Raw genomic sequence first — 18,789 nt, forward strand, 5'->3', positions numbered from 1 at the left:
AATCAATTTCTATTAAAGATATTACATTTCAAACTTGAAACTTTAGCGCTTGCATGCAACTATGCCGAAATTTGGCACACTTACCCTAAGGGTAAATTAAAGAGTTATGAACGTTATGAAGCATTTTCATATTTTACTTACCAAAATAATTTTTTTTTACTTAACACAATTGAATTTTTTATTTATACCAATTTCACTAATTTATTTATCAATAATAATTTACGCGTTTTTTATTGACCATTAAATTTATCTATTTTTTTTTATTAAAAAATTCTCAGTTTAAAACGAAGAAAACATGAAAAAAATCTTATTTTCATGGATATAAAAATTATAGGGTAAGTGTACCAAATTTACCAGCTTACAATTTCGGCTACTTTTTCTTCCTCTTCCATGAATTTTAAGTTTTCGTGTATTCTAGAGATTATAGAACTCAATAACAAAGTATATCGCTTCGACGAACAAGATGATGTGAAAATGACTGATGGCAAATTCCGGATGGGCAAGAAGACATTGAGAATGAAGATGGCCGAAATATGCCACCAGAGCTCTATCTACATTTTTATTCATTTTAAAATGTAGTAAGAATGATTTTAGAGGAAATAAACACTATAATCTGTTTACAAGGTTTCAAGTAACACTCTTTGAAAAAGAAGTAACGAAAAAAATCAATTTGTATTTAAAATACATTTCAAACTCGACACTGTAGCACTTGCATGCAACTATGCCGAAATTTAGACACACTACCCTAAAGTGGAAAAAATATGAAATGTTCGAAGCCAGAGTTTGTGTGAAATCTAGACGCCTTCCCCTACTTAAGCACTTTTTTTTATTTATAGTAATGGAAAAGACAAGCTTCTCGTAAATGCTGTTTTAATGAAGTAAAAAACCATGTAACCAAATTCACGAAACTGTACTATACACAATTTTCATCTTCCTAATTATCTTATTGACGGAGAAACTTTTGCAATTTTTTTTATGCTGGAAGATGAAAGGCGATATAATGTAAACGACTTCTGTGCAAGGCGGAAATTTTGAACTTCCTTATTTGCAACTAAAATTTAATTTAGGTTGCGCCTTTTGAAGAGTTTACAAATAAACTTTTAGCAACAATATTTAATCAGGCGTTGGCCAAAGGATGCACCCCTTTAAAAACTGGTAAGTATCTCTGATAAGACTTGTAAGCATAATAGTGCAACTTTACCATTTTCTTTGGTATTTACTTAATACTTTACATTACATAATACTTTATGCGTGCATAACATAATTGTAAATAACTTGTTAATTTTTCTTTTACCAGTAATATTTCACTACTTACAAATTTTCATTTTTACTGACCATTTTTATCAACAAAATACTACCCATTTTCTTAAGAAAAATTCATTTAGCTCTAACCGAATACTTTTGAAGATTTAAAAAATGATTCCTGTACAAGTTTTGCATGAGCTGTGGCTAATTTTTATAGAACCACATAAGGAAATTTCAGGTGGACCTTGTCCCTGAAAATCCACAGTATCCCTTTATTGATTAACTATTGCTCTTTCATTACACTATAGACTAATAAAGGATATAACACGAACTCAAATCTACTTTCTTTTGAGTTATTGATCTTACTCCACGCGCGTTTGTGGGCTTTTCCTGCTCTCGGAAATATATATACATGTGTAATCACTGTGACTTTTTTTCTGAGGAAGTGAGTGTCAGAAAGACAAATCTGCAGAGCTTCCTCAAACATTCTTATCTGGGAACCAGAAGCGAATGATCTTGAACCAGAGAGATCATCACGAAGTCAAAATGCTGCGTCACGAAGACTGATCGTGTGGGTGAATATAGAAGTTGAGGTGTGTTGAAAGGGGCACCCACCTGGGACGGCATGTGGCTAGGCCAAAAGACTTTCATTTAACTGAGACAGAAGCGATAGATTTCACAGTATGACGGCTCTGGTGCAATTTCTCCGTCGGAGACTTTGGCTGCACAGAGATAATTGTTGGCTCATTGCACACATATTGGCACGATTACCACCAAACAAATTTGGTTGGTCGATATGAAATGCGGTTTTTGTTAAATTTGCTTTGGGAAATAATGTATTTTGAAACACTAACTCAAGAATTTAAATGAATTACGGTATACACAGAAATAATATTGCGTATTGATCGTGTTACGAGCAATGTTTGGAAAAAAATACAAACTTTTACGAACTTTTTTGTGGATTATACGATATACAAGCATTTCGTAAGTCCCCAATGGGAATTCACAGACATTTACGAACAATTTTACTACATTCTTTCCTGTATACATGGGACATAAGAACTCATCGAAGAGTATAAACATCATAATATAATAAATAAATTATGGTTGAGCTACAATTTTTTTAAACACTTTTTGTCTTCAACACTTTTTTTAAGTTATGTATGCCAAAGAACAGAGAAATTATTAGATTGACAATTTTTTTTTTACAAAAATTGGTTGAAATAAAATATCTTCTATAAAATTATGAATAATTGACACAAAACAGAAACGAGTCAAGAATTAGGTAAACTTAAACACAATATTTTAAATAGGATATTTAAAATTTATAATATAAATATCCAAATGTTATATTTCCACTTAAAAAGTTTACATATATAAAATATATACAAATATCAATAGTCGAAGCTACGTTAGACTTTTAAATAGACGAAAGCACATTTATTTTTTATTTAAATAATATTTTTTTTATTATTATTTTTTGTTTGTAAAACTTGTAAAATTTTTCAATAGAACGATCTAGGTTCCAGGTTTTTCATATTCGGGGCAAGCAAAGTAGAATGTCAGGACCGTTCGGACCCGATAATTAGTCGCCTATAGCGCTCTTCAGACCATAAGCTTATATATAATATTAATTTCTAAAGGTGTCAAATTCCTAAACAGCCTGATCCGGCTTCTTAAAAGAAAAAATTTCCCAAGAGTCCTTCTTTCCAGTATAATTATAGAAGATCCTATTAACAATTGAATATACATTTTAAGAAGCGACGTAATCATTTATCTTTAAAGAATTAAATAAAGAATTTATTGCTACAATTTGGCAAAATTCTTCTTAAGATTTATCAAGTAAAAATTCCAGTTCTATGACTTATAAAATGTTTTTATATGATATAATTTGTTTCTTGGGTATATTTCCTTATCTTTCTTTTTATTAAGTCCTATTGTAAGATGACTGTCGTGATAATTTCTTCATGAATCATCTATGGCCCTACGGGAGGTCTTCTTGCCGCTTGCCTCTTTAAAACTAATTAGGAAATGTACAGTCATTCTTCAATAATAGTTTTAGGTTTCTGACAACTATTTTAAATTCGGCGTCAACGATTGAAACAAAATAATTTTTGGTTTTGTGAAAAAAGTATTTTGTTTATTTAGGAATGAAGTCCAGAAAAAATCCATTACACTCGTAATAATTTTTTACTTTTTGATGATTAGAAATTTTTGCTGTCTGCTACAGGTATAAGGGGTATAAGTGTTTGCCTATAAAGACCAAATGATGCATCATAATTACTTGGGATCTGGAGCATTCCCATACATAAGTCAAATTAATCTGTGTTAACACAATCTTAATTTTTTCCTCACCTTCACCTTCCCCTTTTAAAACCTTATTTTAAGGTATCCTGCTGACAATTTGATAAATTCGTTTATTTTTCGATGTAATTCATGGGTTGGCTATCACGAATTATTACTCAACCGTTGCTTTCTCAATTGCAAATGTTAATCAATTCTTCAGAGAATATTTCTCATCCGATTGAGGCCAGTACGAAATTCATTTAAAAGGTCTTAGATTAATCGGGAAATATAAAATGGTTTTAACTTAGCATAATAATCATTATATGGATAATTTTCAGTCTGGAAAACAAAGTATTTTCACTCTGGATTGAATCCATTTCCACTGACGCTTTCGGAAAAGACCTTTGTGTCCTGCCTTCAAATTTAAGTCACTATATGACAGTTTTCATACTTTATGGATCATCTGCTTCTTCGTATTGCTTTCATGCGGTTTTGAGCAAAATATTACGTGATCCATGAAACGGTTGAAACCGGTTTTGAACTGACGACTATAAAAATGGCTTAGCCCTTTAAGGACGATTGGAACACCGGTGTCCCATAAAGAAAATAATTTTTTCTGACCACCTAAACTTTTTTTTTTACATTTGCACATAATTGTAAAGTAGAAGGTTGAAGGAATCTAGGATATTTTTTGTAAGTCCCAGCTATTTGCTGTATAGTAAATTTTGAAGCTAAAAAATTACGAATTTTTAAATTCTCATATTGAAAATTGATTTTAATTATTTTTTATACTTACAGTTTTTTTAAGCAAAACCGCTTTGGAAAAAGAAACTACAATACTCAAACATAATATTTTTGATTAGAATGAAAATTATCAGTTAATGGTATCGTCAGAAAAATTACTTAAAATTTTTAGCTATTTTTGTTTCTATCGTTCATAGAGTCAAAAAATACACCAAATTAGACTCTTATGGCTTTTCGAAGGTTAGATGTAAGACGTTTGACAAGTTTTGTTTATCGGTTTCATATTTATTGGTGATTTTCGGTCAGTGGAAACCGGCTCGTCGTTAAAGGGTTAAACCGTAAGAATGATTCTCATTCTGCTTCGTACTTACCGATTAAGAATTATCTTCAGTGAAACAACTAAATTCGCAACTAATTTTAGGGCAAAGGGCAAAGTTGATGAGCTCATTCATTTGACAAAGCCATGATGCGTTCTTATATTTTATTAAAGTTGAAGTTCAAGGAAAGAAAATAAGAATCCTATAAAGTTTTCGTTACTTTTATTGTGAATGCAAGCTTTACAATTACTTAAATTACAATTATTTAAAAATTTTGTAATTCAGTCTCCTTTCTTATTTAAAAAAAGAATCACGTTTTCAGAATTGTTTTCTTTTGGTTTTTTTCATATTAATTGTTATTTACAAGTTTTCTTATCTCAAATTGGGGAGAATTACCAGAGATATGTTGGGCTTTACAACTTCCTAATTCATATTACAGTTTCCTCAGCCATAAATTCTATGTGACTTTTATGGGAGTAAAAATATTTTCTTTTAAAGAAGATTTACAATAGAGTAATCTCAAAAGATAAATTCAACTTGCGGATGCCTTGAAGATCCCTAATGCCTGATAATAATTGCTCTCGAAGGCATCTTCACTTGTGCCATGACAGGGGCAATCGGACAAGTATTATATCCTTCAGGTAAAGTCATCTATCAAATCTTTTGCACCTTTTGGCGAAACGCGCGAAAAATTCTACCTTGAAAATTTGTAATTGAGAAGTTCGGTGATCTCTGCAATCTTCAACGTTTTTGAATTATGCCAACATTACCGGGCACATCTACTCTGTAAACCCATGTGGTGTTGTATGTTTGATAAAACGCGTGAAAAGTGTGTGTGGATGAAAAGTATGTGTATCAAATGTTTGTTGGTTGCAAGGTGATGACGAATGGACTGATAATCTTGATTATTAAAGTTCCCCCAGTTGAGCTATGAGCGCTCAGTTCTTCGTTAGCTCTTGCCAGGTGATAGTGCCTTTACTCGCAAATCGCCAGCACATTTTCCCAAAGTTTTGTGTGATATTGTGCTGTGGCTGAGTCGAGGAAAAGTCTCTGTGGAGTTCAGTCAGCTCATATTTTGAGGCTCTCCCATTGGTGCAGGAGCTCTTTTCTGGGTGCTTTCTAAGGGATTTCTCAAGTGGTTCGAAATGGAGGGTGTCAGTGGGAATAATTTCAAGTGTCTCAATGATGATTTACCGAGTGCTAGTGAAATGTTCTCAGGAATTTCTGCCCCGATAGTCACTTGCATTGCAATTGGTGGATGTGTGTTCATCACCACCATCACCATCTTCTGGACGCAAGTGAGATTCCTCCTGGAAAACACACCAAAACCCTACAAATCTCGCACAGTCACTTTGTGTGCCATTTATCAGGTGCTGATCCAACATATTCCATAAAAAACACGTCGATAACTGATAGAGCGAACAGACTTTTTTTTATTCGTCTCTTGTTCTCCCAGATTGTCTCCCTGGTTTGCTTCGTATCCATGATCATCCCGAGATTCTTCTTGCTGGCAGAGATGATTGCAGTGTTAACATTTGGATTTGCTGCCTTCCAAATCAAATGGTAAGATTGTCCAAGAAACTATCGACAGAAGAATTTTCACTTTCGCAAGATTACCTCAAACGGCAAAGGTGCAATTAAATCCAGTTGAGTTACTCAACAATGGAAAAGAAGTAGATATTTTGCATAATTGTGGTTTCGCTGGGTGGGAAATGTGCATGAAAATAGTGGAAATAAAGTTTCTAAATGTAGAAAAATATTCAGTGGCTGGTAGAGAATTTTCTGTGTGGGATTCTCTTGATGCATTTGGGCCTTTTGGTGGAACTTGTGAATAAAAAACTTTATTCATTTGATATTACTGATGTTCAGTTTAACATTTTGTAGCTGTGTTCTGTTGGAGTTTATTGCAAATCGCTAAAGTATTTTTTTAATGAAAAAAATTGATTAAGAATTTTCAATTAATTATGATTTGAAAGGTTCTCGAAACGGTCTCAAAAATTTAAGAAAATTTACGTCTACTGCCATCTTAGAAGTGTTAACCTACCCCGCGAGCAAACGTTGGAAAGTAATTTAACCATTGAATATTAAAAGTCTTGTCCCGCAATACGAATAGGATAGTAAATATCCGAGTTAAAATATCTAAATTTGTTGTGGTCAGATAGATAGAGAAAAAAAATTTACGTCTACCGCCGTCTTAGTAGTATTTACCAAACTCTCGAGCAAAACTTTTGAAAATTTTTTAAGCATTGAATATTAAAAATTGTGTTCTGGAGATGCGAATTGAACAGTAAATAGCCGAATTAATGTCTCAAAATTTATTCCAGATAAAAAGCCAATTTGTAAGAAAATTTAAAAATAAAACGCGATAAGGAAAGTGATTGACCAGGGGTTTCTGAAAAAATGTAAATTATTATAACCACTGATCATTTAGATATTTTGCTTTTAAATTAAAGTTATTAAAGTTTTTGTTGATAAAACAGAGTTTTCCATTCATCGAGGTTATTTTTCAAGTTTATTGAGAAACTTTAATTTAATTTAATTTTTGGTAAAGAATATTTTGTAGCTAGATGTCACAATATCGGCTAAAATGTTCGTCAAATTTTAGAAGATCTGAGTTCACTGAACTCAATAGGAGAAGGCGCGCTACCTCGGATAACTCAAGTTTCGGACAACTTATCTTTTTGCTATGTTCCTAATGGATTTGACCCCTGGCTCTTTTCAGGAAAATGAGGCATTGGAATAACTATTAAGATATAATATTAGAATGGGCCAAATTTATTAAAAATATGTTGAAAAAAATGAATTCTTCTATAAGCTTGAGTCGTTCGATGGTAGGCGCGCTTGCCCCTACTGAATGATCTTCAATATTTTACAATTTCTTTTTTACTTTATTTAATTTTTTTTATCTGCTTCGTTAAAATCTGGTATTTGTACCTCCATTGAAAGTTTTTGAAGCTAATTTACTTTATATAATAGATTTGAAATGTCAGCTGATGTTCACTATAGCCTTATTTCATTAACTTATGTGTATGTTTTAAGGATGGTCGGGCTCTTAATTTTATACAAAAATAACTAAATGAAGAATATCGCAAAATAATCTAACTATTTAAATTTTCTAACTGATATATAATTTTTATTCTTCGCTATTTTCTAGACGAAAAGAAAATCCAGCAATGCGTAGATTTCCCTGTTAAAAATAGATTTTAAATCAATTACATTAAGACTTCTATCAAATGTTCCGCTGATATCGAGTAAAACAAACTCTCAATTGATATCAATTACCTTAAAATACCTTGTATGATACACCTTTCAAGCCATAATTCTTCGGTACAACTCGGCTCGATGTATGGGTAATTTCACCTAGCATGTTTGCATTTCAAAATAAACTTGCAATAGACACTGCGCACAGTGCAGTCAGATTTCCCTCTCGACGGCCACTCGAGACCACTCTCTTGTAATTTTCCATGTGCAAGATCTACCTTCCTCTCTCACCTTACCTCAACTTGCAGCCTCGTCATCGAGTACGCGAGCGGCGAGAGCAACTTCATAAAAATCGCCGGCGACAATGCGCTTAACATGAGAGTACCGCCTTTCTGCCTCTTCTATGGCTGCCTCAGGAATGGAGAATCCATCAACAAAGTCAAATTCCTCTCAATTCGCCTCCTGATCGGTCAGTTTGTAGTGGTCCAGGGGGTCCTCTATGTCATGCTGACCGCGATCTACGTCGACGAACCGGTAAGTGTTGGTCGAAATGACTTTAATTTCATTAAAGTAATCGATAAACTTGAACCAAACTTGAAAAGTGAAATCATATGAATTGAACTTGATTTCATATCATTAAAGTTTTCCTAAAGAATAGCTTCTTCATTTTTATTACCTTACTAAACGTGGTGATTAAGTAGTTTTATTAGTTTCAGAAACAAAGTCCGTCTAGGTTATTTGTAATATCACGTACATCAGCAAAAGGTTTATTTTCAGACCAGTAACTTATGGTATGAAGTTATGTGCCTTCTTCATCTTAACTTTATTACATTTCTAAATAATGTATAGGGGAACTTGTAATAAATTTTGGATTACAAAACCAGTCATAAAGGTCAATTAATTAATGATTAATTAATAAAATAGAGTTTGAAGGTAATTTGTACTATCACGTATTATATATTAGGGGGGAGTAGGGTGTCTTTGAATTGGGGCGGCTTTATAACAGAGCTTCTTCCTCCTATTTTTAAAAGGCATTGTATAATTGAGCAGTAACAAAAAAATTCAAAACAGTGAATAATATCGTCGAAATTCTGGCAAAGGGAAAATAAAAGGCTTCTCATTCTATCTGCAACAATTTTAAATGTTAAATATATAAATTAGACCCATTTTTGTACAGATTTAAGTTTTTTACCGACCGTACTTAGATATTTTACTGCTCATTTTTAATTTTTTACTGCCCATTTTGAATTTTTTACTGCTCGTTTGTTTTTTGCCTTTTTAAAATGGAAATTATATTACAACAAGGCTTACTGCTGTTTGAAAATAAGAGTTTGGAACCCTATTTTAAATGTACCCCAGTTCAAAGGTGCCCCACTTTCCCCTATTAACTCTGAAACTATGACTAAAAATTGTTCTAATGGCTTCGATTCATAATTTAGATTTGGGGTGACATGATAACTTATTTTCGATACTATCGACTGTCGATTCTGAAAATTTTAAACGATAGCTCCAATTCCTGTAATTAACCCTCTAACGGGTAAGACCGCCTCCAGGCGGTCTTCACAAAAATCACATTTACAGGGACTATAAAGGTTTTATTTATTTATAAGTGCTATAGTGTCCTCGGTAGTAGTCTTATAAACATCTCTTGAAAGTTTGAACTCATTTTGACTCTTCGTTTTTTTGCTATTCCCAGTTTTGTGTGATAGATCAGAGAAAAAGTAATAAAAAAATATTTGTGCAAAAAAACTCATTTCCAATTTCCATAAAAATACCGATTTAAAGTTATCTGACTAAAATAAATTTATTTTTTACTGAAAGATATGTCGTTCTACTTTGTATATTTTATTTAAGAAAATTGAAAAAACTAAAAATGTGAATTTTAGAAGCAAAAAGAGTTTCAAAAAAATTTTATATTTTCTCACCTAGCGCCTAAACTAAAAGAGATAATGAAGAATGGATGGTTTTTTCGACTTTATTGGATCATATTATCCTAGAAAACATTGTTTTAGAACTTTTTTTCGCATATTTAAGAAAACACCGTTAGAGGGTTAATATAGATGTTTAGAAACAGTCTCATTCTTTTAAGGATGTCTGGATGTCGCAATAAATAGCCCATCAACAATCCGTAATAAGTTGACATTCCCTCAATCCAACAGATATATATTTCTCGATACTATCGATTCGATAGTGTCGAAAAGTTATCATTCCACCCCTGAAAAATTTCATGAAATCAAAATTCACATCCTTTTACGCTGACTGAAGCGTTCTGCATATTTACATTTTAGCATCCGTTTTGTTCTTTTGAACATCAAACATACAAATAAATTTAATTTTGTTCAATTCAAATTTGTGTACGAAAAGATAAGATATGCAAAGTAGTTGAGGAGTAAAGGGATACGATTTTTGATTTCTTGAAATATTCCTGATCATAAAGGTGTGACGGAGATATAAGAAAAATATTTCTGAGACAGTTTTTTTTCAGAATATTTATGTGGAATAAATATTTAAATAATTTTCTATCATAAAAGAGTAATATCTTTAAATCAACAAAAATCGACGCACACCTGTGTAATGTTGAACCCATTTAGTCAATGTGCCAGAAATACTTGAGATAAAATGTTCATATTTAGGGATTAGTTTCCTACAGATTAATAGATGACTTTTTTATTTTTTAATCTATTCTGGGGGTGCGGGGAGCCCCTGTCAAACACACGTCTTAACGGTCACTGAATTTAAAAATCCATTCCAAACAGCAATGCGGATAAAAATTGCCCAGAATAAATCATCTAAAATCACTCAATTTGCGTATGTTGTATAATACCACGGTAAGGAATGGGTTGAAAGGTTATTACGTGGGTCACGCATACTAAAAAAAACAGCAACTTTCCTTGACATATTTTTTCAACATAATAATAAAATATATTTAATTCGAATTTTAATCTTAAAAGTCTTAAAGTCTTTAATCTTAAAGTTTTAAAAATTTTGATACAAAGAACGGGTTTCAGGTTAATGAGAAATACTGTATAAAAGAGTAGTAAAAAACTAAATATTGCACGTTTACGAACAACTTAAAAGTAGCGAAATTATCATGTTAATTTTTTCAAACTAAAAATTAAGAGTTTTTTTTTAATTCATACTTTCAGCGACGTGTGACAACATAGCCATGACACTTTTAAGAATTCGGGACTTTGACCTGGACCGAAAATATCGTCCAGAAATTAAGATATTTGTTCTCTTCCATTTTTTTAAAGTTGTTTACAAAACAAACCAAAATTTACTTAATTTATTTCCTCATAATTCTTATATGTTTACTTTTGGTTACTAATTGTAGAGTCAAGAAATGGTTTATGTTTTACATTAAACATCTGCTAAGCAAGACACGAAATCAACTCACTTGTTAATTGCGATCAGAATCGTGACGATAAATGTATTTTTTGTATTTATTTTTCCACGATAGTCGTACCAAATTGTCTTTTAATCACACAATTTTGTTACAATATAGCAAAAAATAATCATTTTACGCTTTTTATTTTCAGAACTTTTACAATTCTATTCGTTTTTACTTCATTCCTTTCGTAATCATCTCGATTTGTTGCTGCATATGGGGTCTTCAAATGCTTATGAGGATGATCGCTCCTTATTTCCCCTATTACAAAATTATGCAGAAGTACCTGGTAGTTCAATTGGTTCTGCTCATGTGCAAAATTCAACCAACAATTGCAGACTTGGTGGTGACTAATGTTAACTTCCCTTGCAATTATCCTCTGACGCCTCATGTGTACAAGAATGGTAAAATTTTGTTAATTGCTGTCTTAGTGCGTCTTAAGTCTTTTGTGATTGATATAATTTATGGTTTTTTTTCAGTTGTGATAAATCTACTGATACTCATTCAGATGATGTTTTTGTCAATCTGGGCTATAAAACTGTATCGAAAGCCGCTGAAGAAGCCACAGGTTCACACAGTCTACCGATCTACGTCGATCACAACGAGTAACCTCAGTGTTAACACAACAGTTGAGTACATGTAGGATCTTAACCAAAAAAAAACCCTAAAAATAAGTGCTATTTATTGTGATAAATTATAAAACAAAACCTCTCTTCCCTCATTAAGTTATTTATAATTAAGTGGATACAATATGGGAGAATCATCTTATAGATGGAAACCTAAATAAATTTGATAGAAAACGATTAAAAATTTTGTTTGAACTATATTTTACTTCAAATTTCAAGATGAAATTGGTTAGAATTATCAATGTTAATTGAATTTAGTAGAACTGAGGTGGTTTATACAATGCGAGAAAAACTTTTCTACCACTTTACACTGAGCCAGCATTAAGACGGCGATGGACATTAAAGGTGATATGTCTTTTAATCAGGAGGAACCATTAGTCAAAGATCGAGTGATCGTGTCTATTAGTCTCCATGATTGATTAACAGCCAAAATCAACAGTGACCACATTTAGCTTAATTTTTCTCTTTTTGAGTTTTTGCTTTTTGTATTATTTGCCTAAGGGGAACACAGTCCAAAGAGTTGTACGTGAAATTGAATAAATTATGTTGGCCTAATGGATTGGACTGGTAGCTGCACCCCTAAATGCCAATACCCTATTTTATGTCACTTTGAATTAACAATCGTTTTTAACATTGCACTATTATCAAATTGCAAAAACAAGTAAATTAATGAAAAAATATATGTTCAATTTTTTTGTTTAAATTATTTTTCCATTTGACCATAAATACTTGAACCTACTTCCAATTTTCTGAATTGTTCATTCCAAGTAAGATGTTAAGCTATAAATTAAATTTTTAATACTAATTTAAGTACTTCACTATAAGAACTCATCTAAAGCTCCCATATATATTGATCATCCCGCTTCCCTATAAGAGTTCATTAGTCTTTCAAATACAACTCTGAGGGTCACGCATTGTCTGTATGAAATTTCAATTTAGATAAATTTGAAGCAAGTTGTGCGAATATGAATGTCTGACTGACAATTATATTCAATCCAGAAATCAAAATTAGATTTATCAAAACTTGTATGGAATTATTATTCTATACGTCGTCGCTTTCATCAGTCTCATCCAAATATTCTTACAGCATTTTGGGAAGAGAAGCCACCAGGTTCAAAGGTCTCTATCTCCAAATAGAACGTTTAATCCGTGCGGTATGCATCCTGTAGCAAAGCTTTGGGATAAGACGAGAAATCTCGTTAATAAATGCAGCAATTCTCAATAGGAATCTCTTCCTTTGTGCAAATTACCTTCAATATAAACAAAGTTGCGGAGCATTAAATTAGGGAGTTTTCAACAACAGATGTATGGTCGGGAATATCGGAAAATACTGTACAAAGGACAAAAATTGATTAAAATTAATATACGGCGGAGAGGATACAAACTAGACATTTGTATATCTTTTCTTCAAGGTGAATAGTGTCGTGTTGGATGCTCGATTTTCTCCCTAACAGATTGATGCAAATCACAAATATATTTACTTTAACACCAAGTACCATGACTAAAGAAGAACTAACTGATACTCGAAAAAAGTCTACTGATTGATAAGAAAAAAGCGCAAAAGAAGAAATTCCGCTGATGACTAATTTATATCGATCGTATCTATCGTGCTTGTAATTTGGGACGGGGTGCATATAAACACCATTGTTCTAAGTTTGAAGTGCAGTATTATCAGTACAAAATCAAGTTTTTTGTTACTTCTTTTTCAGAAATGTTCTTTTAGAACCTTGCTAAGCATTTTATTACACGTTCTTTTCTGAAATTAATCTTAATACGTATAAAAATGATTAAAAATGCAAACATATATTTGACTATAATTTTGGACATCTTGCTTGTAATTCTGAACACTTTGTTTGTAATTTCGGACAGCTAATTCACCTCAATAGGATGCAAATTGTTGTCAAGATTATCATCCATTTCAATAATCTAACTTACCAATCCCTGTTCCTGTTTATTTGAATTAACGATGAGGTAGTCTCAAAAATCCCGGAAACTTTCCATATAATTCATTAAAGAAGCATTCACTACCGGGAAGGCGTTCCTGAGCGATCTATAATCAGCAGATTTTTCCAACACGAGGCACATTGTAACGAGTACATTGTAATACCATATAAAGTGTCTCAATACGATTAATAATAATTAAAGAGGTTTGACTTTGGCACACCAAGCAATATGTCTCGTTCGTAGAAATGATGATTCTTTGTTTCTTTAGGCATTTACAAAACCTACTCATCACAAAAACTAAAAATTTACAGATTTCGAGAAAAAACACCTGTACAAAATAAGAAGTTATCACTTCACTGGTACACCTCTCATAAAATTGTCTTTTTTCTACATGAAAATCACGTAAAATGCAAGGCAAATTTTACCTCGAATCTAATGAACAAATCATTAGTCACGTGAATTAACACAGTATTAAATAAATATTTAATTAAATCATTTAAAAATATCTAAGAAAACTTATTGGAGCTTCACCACAGGTAAGTAAGACCGAAGTAAATTAAAAAAAAATCTGTCATAATTCTTGTAAGAAACTGCACAGCTCACAGTGAAGTCTCAACAAAGCAATTTTTGTTCAAATAATATTCACAATCCAACGAATTTAGTGTTAAAATCTTCTAAAAAATAAATCTTTAAATAGAATACATAATTCATTATATATTTGAAGAAAAATCCGTAATTTTAATCAATTTGTTTATAGTGTCCAATTTTACCGACAAAGTGTTCAAAATTACACACTGTCCCGAATTAGAAACAATTCCCTTATACATTTTAAATTGAGTCTCTTATGGCGTCTACACCACCAGACAAATTTATGTCCATATTGAAGCAAATTCCCTATGCTTGTGTATGTGTAGGATAAACGAAAAACTTTTTCAATATATACATAAATTTGTTGAATGTGTAAGGATTATTATTAACTGTCGCAACTTTTAGCAATAAGGGCAAAATATAAATTGTTGGAAGCCAGAGTGTGTGCGAAGCTTGATAGACTTTCCGGACATCAAATTTGGCCAGTTAAAATACAATTTTGGTTAGAAAAGAAATTAAAATGTACTCTAAAACTATAATTTCATACTATAATATACTATAAAAACTATAATAATAAAAAATATATAATTTCGTCAGAAAAAAAACAAATTTGATAAAACGTCAAATTTTTGTCAATAAAAAATCTATCTGGTTCACTAATGCCTACAGCAATCTTTTTAGATCGAGAAAATTTCATGCGATTGAAAATTCCATCCATTTCTAACCAAAACGTTTTGCATGTGTCTATTGCACTCTTCCAAGTACCTGAGTACTAGTTAGTAAAAATATCACAGTTTGTTAATTAAAAAATCTAATTTGATCAGTAAAAAAGATCAAGTTTGTGCAGTAAGAAAAACAATTTTGGACGACAGCAAAATCAATTTTGGTATAAATAAAAAAATTAAATTCTGTTCTGAAGGTGCTGGCACACCTTTTCATTTGAGAAAAATTCAATCGATTGAAATTTCACCTCTTACTCTTTCAAACTTGAATCAGAAAAGCTATCTCTTTCTCTCAAATGAAATTTGAAATTAAAATTGAAAATGAAATTGAAATTCTAATTTTCATTTGACAGAAAGAGATAAACATAATCTTATTTTAGTTTGAAAGAGTAATGGCGGTGGCACACCTTTTCAATTGAATGAAATTCAATCGATTGAAATTTATCTCTTACTCTTTCAAACTTTAAATCAGATATTGTTGTCTTTCTTTATCAAACGAAAATTGAAAATGAAATTTCAATTTTCATTTGGCAGAAAGAAACAGTCACATCTAAATTTAAGTTTGAACGAGTAAGAGGTAGAATTTCAATCGATTGAATTTCACTCAATTGAAAAGGTGTGCTAGCGCCATGAGAATTTGAATCGATTGAATTTTATTAAATTGAAAAGGTGTGTTAGCACCATGAAATTTGAAATTATCCCAGATTTAGAAATTATTCTTTTTTAATTGGATATGGCTCCATCACACCTTTTAGATCAGGAAAATTTTATGAATATGTCTATTTCATCTTTTCGCATTCCAAATTCGACTGAGCTAAATTTAACTTGTTATGATGTTTAAACGAAGAAGAAGAGTACGAAACGAAATAATGAGATAGACATATGCGAAGCGTGTAAGAAAGAAAGGGATTTGAATTTCGACTGCACGAAATTTTCCCACGATCTAAAATGTGTGCCGAAGCCATTATTATATAAAATTAAAATGATTAAAATTAATTTATGCTTTAAATAAATCATTTATTTATTATTTTTCACACTCGCGCCCAATGCGCCCCATGCCACTAAACTCACAACCCGCCTATACCCTGACTCTGGGCCTCAAGCAGCAGCCACCGCCGTCTTAACAACAGCCTCCACGAGTAAACGGCGGTCATACCTTTTCGCTTTTCTCTAGGCCAATTTTTTTTTAAATTTAAAATCTCAATTGTAATATTCTATTAAAAAATATTTACTGATTGTATGTATTAAAAGAAAACTGTTCAAAAGTCCAAAGTGTTGCAGTCTATCTGTTATCTTTATTAAGATTTATACAAGAATACTCAAATTGAATGTCATGACAAAAATTAATCACAGTTACTTATTGAATATCAATTATAAAATTATATTGCTTTCTCTCTGAATTTTAGTATATTAACGTTTTAAATAATCTTGCGTTTTAGGAATTGTGCAGAATTATTTCCAAACGAAAATTTCCAAAGCATTCAAAAGTGATAAGGCCGCTAAGAAAAAAAATCTGTGATTGAGTCTCTTTTGATAAAGTACTTAACAATCAGTGACTTGTAAGGTTTTGACTTTTGTACAATGCGATGTCGGCATAATCGAAAATACAAAAAATAGATAGCGGAACCTGCACAATTAAGCGAAGAAAGTGTATTGATATAAACAGAGCTTTATTTTAAGTAATTCCATCATCAAAAGCTTTCATTTATACGCAATTTAATCATCATGCACTTTCTCAGTTTGTTGGAAGTGCACAGGAATGTAAATACAAAATGAAAGGAATGAAGAAAGATGAATTCCCATGTAAACAAGTTAATTTCAACGGAATGAATTTAATTAAGTTTATCACACTGTGTTTCCTACGGATTAACTTCAGCTCAAACCATATTATTCATGCCAAGGATCCCAAATGGGTGAAATTCGTGTAAATTGATTAATTTGCATGATAACTGAGTATAGAAGCCACGAGTTTCCCACAGGACTATTTGCCATAAATCCCATTCCAATTTTGCAAAGAAAACATTCAAGCATGAAAAAAAGGTTATAACATTGTGGCTTTAGGGGAGAAAGTTTTGTAAATTTTGGTATTCTGCATGAGAACCATTTTCATTGACAATTTTCGGGTAAACAAAGCATTTTTCATGGAATTAGAAGAAGCCCTTTCATGAGAATTCACAGACGCTCTTAACATGTAATTTTTATGATTTTGGCAGCAGAGAGGAGTATGATGAAAAAATCTCATAAAACTCATAAAAATCAACTGCAATTCTTCGAGTAGAAAAATGCCCGCAAGAACCACAAAAGCTCCAAAGTAATTTCTGTGCAATAAATACCTAATTTGGCATGAATTTGTTGGTTTTTATTAGTTTGTCCTTTTTGCCTTTTGCATAATTTGCTAACGTTGGAAGAGAAATATTCTTGTACAAAGGGATGGTACTCTCTTTCTCAACTTAAAAGTGATAGAGACTGTCCCTGACATTAAATCTTCTGATTTTTTTGCCATAAGAGTAAAATGCACATAAACTTCCGAAAAAAAGTCAATAAATCGTCCTTTTACTGACATTATGCTGAAAAAGTTTAATATTTCAAAGTTGAAAAGACAACTCTGCCATCAAATCCAATTACATTGGCAAAATGAAGGATAACAAAAAACGGTGGAAATCCACCTGGAATACCCGGAAAGTGTTTGTGATGTGTTTGATGAATTATGCAAATATTCCCTTGATATTAGAGTTTGTGAAAGACCATAAAACAAACTTCATCACTGACGAACATACCAATTGAAGAGCTTTCTGGTCCTTCTTTTTTTCCAACATTGGTCCTTCTGGGAAATTACAACCACATACAATCCTTTTGATTTACCTTAGAGTGGCTTTACCAGTTGTTCCCTTATTTCTAAAAGAGAATTTGATCTCAAGTCATGCGGTTAAATATTGTTGAAGAATAACCAACAAGATTTTAAGGAGCCGCACATACAAATTGGTGTACGAAAACAAACTTTTTAAGAGATTATATATATACCAAAAATGAGAAGAAATTATTTATAACTTATCATTTATCGCTGTTTTAAAACTTTACTTGTTTCTCTCAAGTTTCACCCTTTAAGGACGATTGGAACACCAGTGTCCCATAAAGAAAATAATTTTTCTTGACTACCTAAAATTATTTTTTCCTTATGTTTGTATGTAATTGCAAAGTAAAAGGTTGAAGGAATCTAGGATATTTTTTGCAAGTCTCCAGCTATTTTCTATATAGTAAATTTTTAAGCTAAAAATAACGCATTTTTAAATTCTCATAATGAAAATTAATTTTAATAATTTTTTATACTTCCAATTTTTTTCAAGCAAAAACCGTTTTGGGAAAAGAAACTACAATAGTCAAACATAATATTTTTCATTAGAGTGAAAATTATCATTCATTGGTATTGTCAGAAAAATTACTTAAATTTTTGGGATATTTTTGTCCCTATCACTTATAGAGGTAAAATATACACCGAATTAGACTCTGTTGGATTTTCTAAGGCTAGTAATAACATCTTTCACTGATTTTGTTTATCAGTTTCATTTTTATTACTAATATTTGGTCCGCGAAAACTGTCTCGTCGTTAAAGGGTTAAGCATATCATGGAAAGTTTTAAGTAAATTTGCAATTATACCTAAGTAGCATTTCACAGTAAAATAACAGTTGTATGTCCATACTCCGCATGTTGGATCCAAATGAAGTTCTGT

The 18,789-nt window shown here is 31.6% G+C and overlaps 1 protein-coding gene across 1 annotated transcript; it reads left to right on the forward strand.

Moving 5' to 3' along the window:
• The first annotated feature begins 5,489 nt into the window (after positions 1 to 5,489).
• On the forward strand, positions 5,490 to 11,991 carry LOC129802637 (organic solute transporter alpha-like protein). The gene is made up of 5 exons (XM_055848609.1): positions 5,490 to 5,962; positions 6,049 to 6,155; positions 8,102 to 8,327; positions 11,333 to 11,585; positions 11,661 to 11,991. The coding sequence occupies exons 1-5, from the start codon at positions 5,738 to 5,740 to the stop codon at positions 11,822 to 11,824; spliced, it is 975 nt and encodes a 324-aa protein (XP_055704584.1). The 5' UTR covers positions 5,490 to 5,737; the 3' UTR covers positions 11,825 to 11,991.
• Positions 11,992 to 18,789: the final 6,798 nt, after the last annotated feature.

The sequence above is a fragment of the Phlebotomus papatasi genome, chromosome 2 (genome assembly GCF_024763615.1).
Source record: "Phlebotomus papatasi isolate M1 chromosome 2, Ppap_2.1, whole genome shotgun sequence".
NCBI lineage: Eukaryota > Metazoa > Arthropoda > Insecta > Diptera > Psychodidae > Phlebotomus > Phlebotomus papatasi.

What these genes read in the sequence shown, in the direction of transcription:
- LOC129802637 (XM_055848609.1), top strand. Translation starts at nt 5,738, where the DNA reads ATGGAGGGTGTCAGTGGGAATAATTTCAAGTGTCTCAATGATGATTTA. An exon ending in CGATCTACGTCGACGAACCG is followed by an intron (nt 8,328 to 11,332) that starts GTAAGTGTTGGT and finishes TTTTATTTTCAG; the next exon opens with AACTTTTACAATTCTATTCG. An exon ending in GCCTCATGTGTACAAGAATG is followed by an intron (nt 11,586 to 11,660) that starts GTAAAATTTTGT and finishes GTTTTTTTTCAG; the next exon opens with TTGTGATAAATCTACTGATA.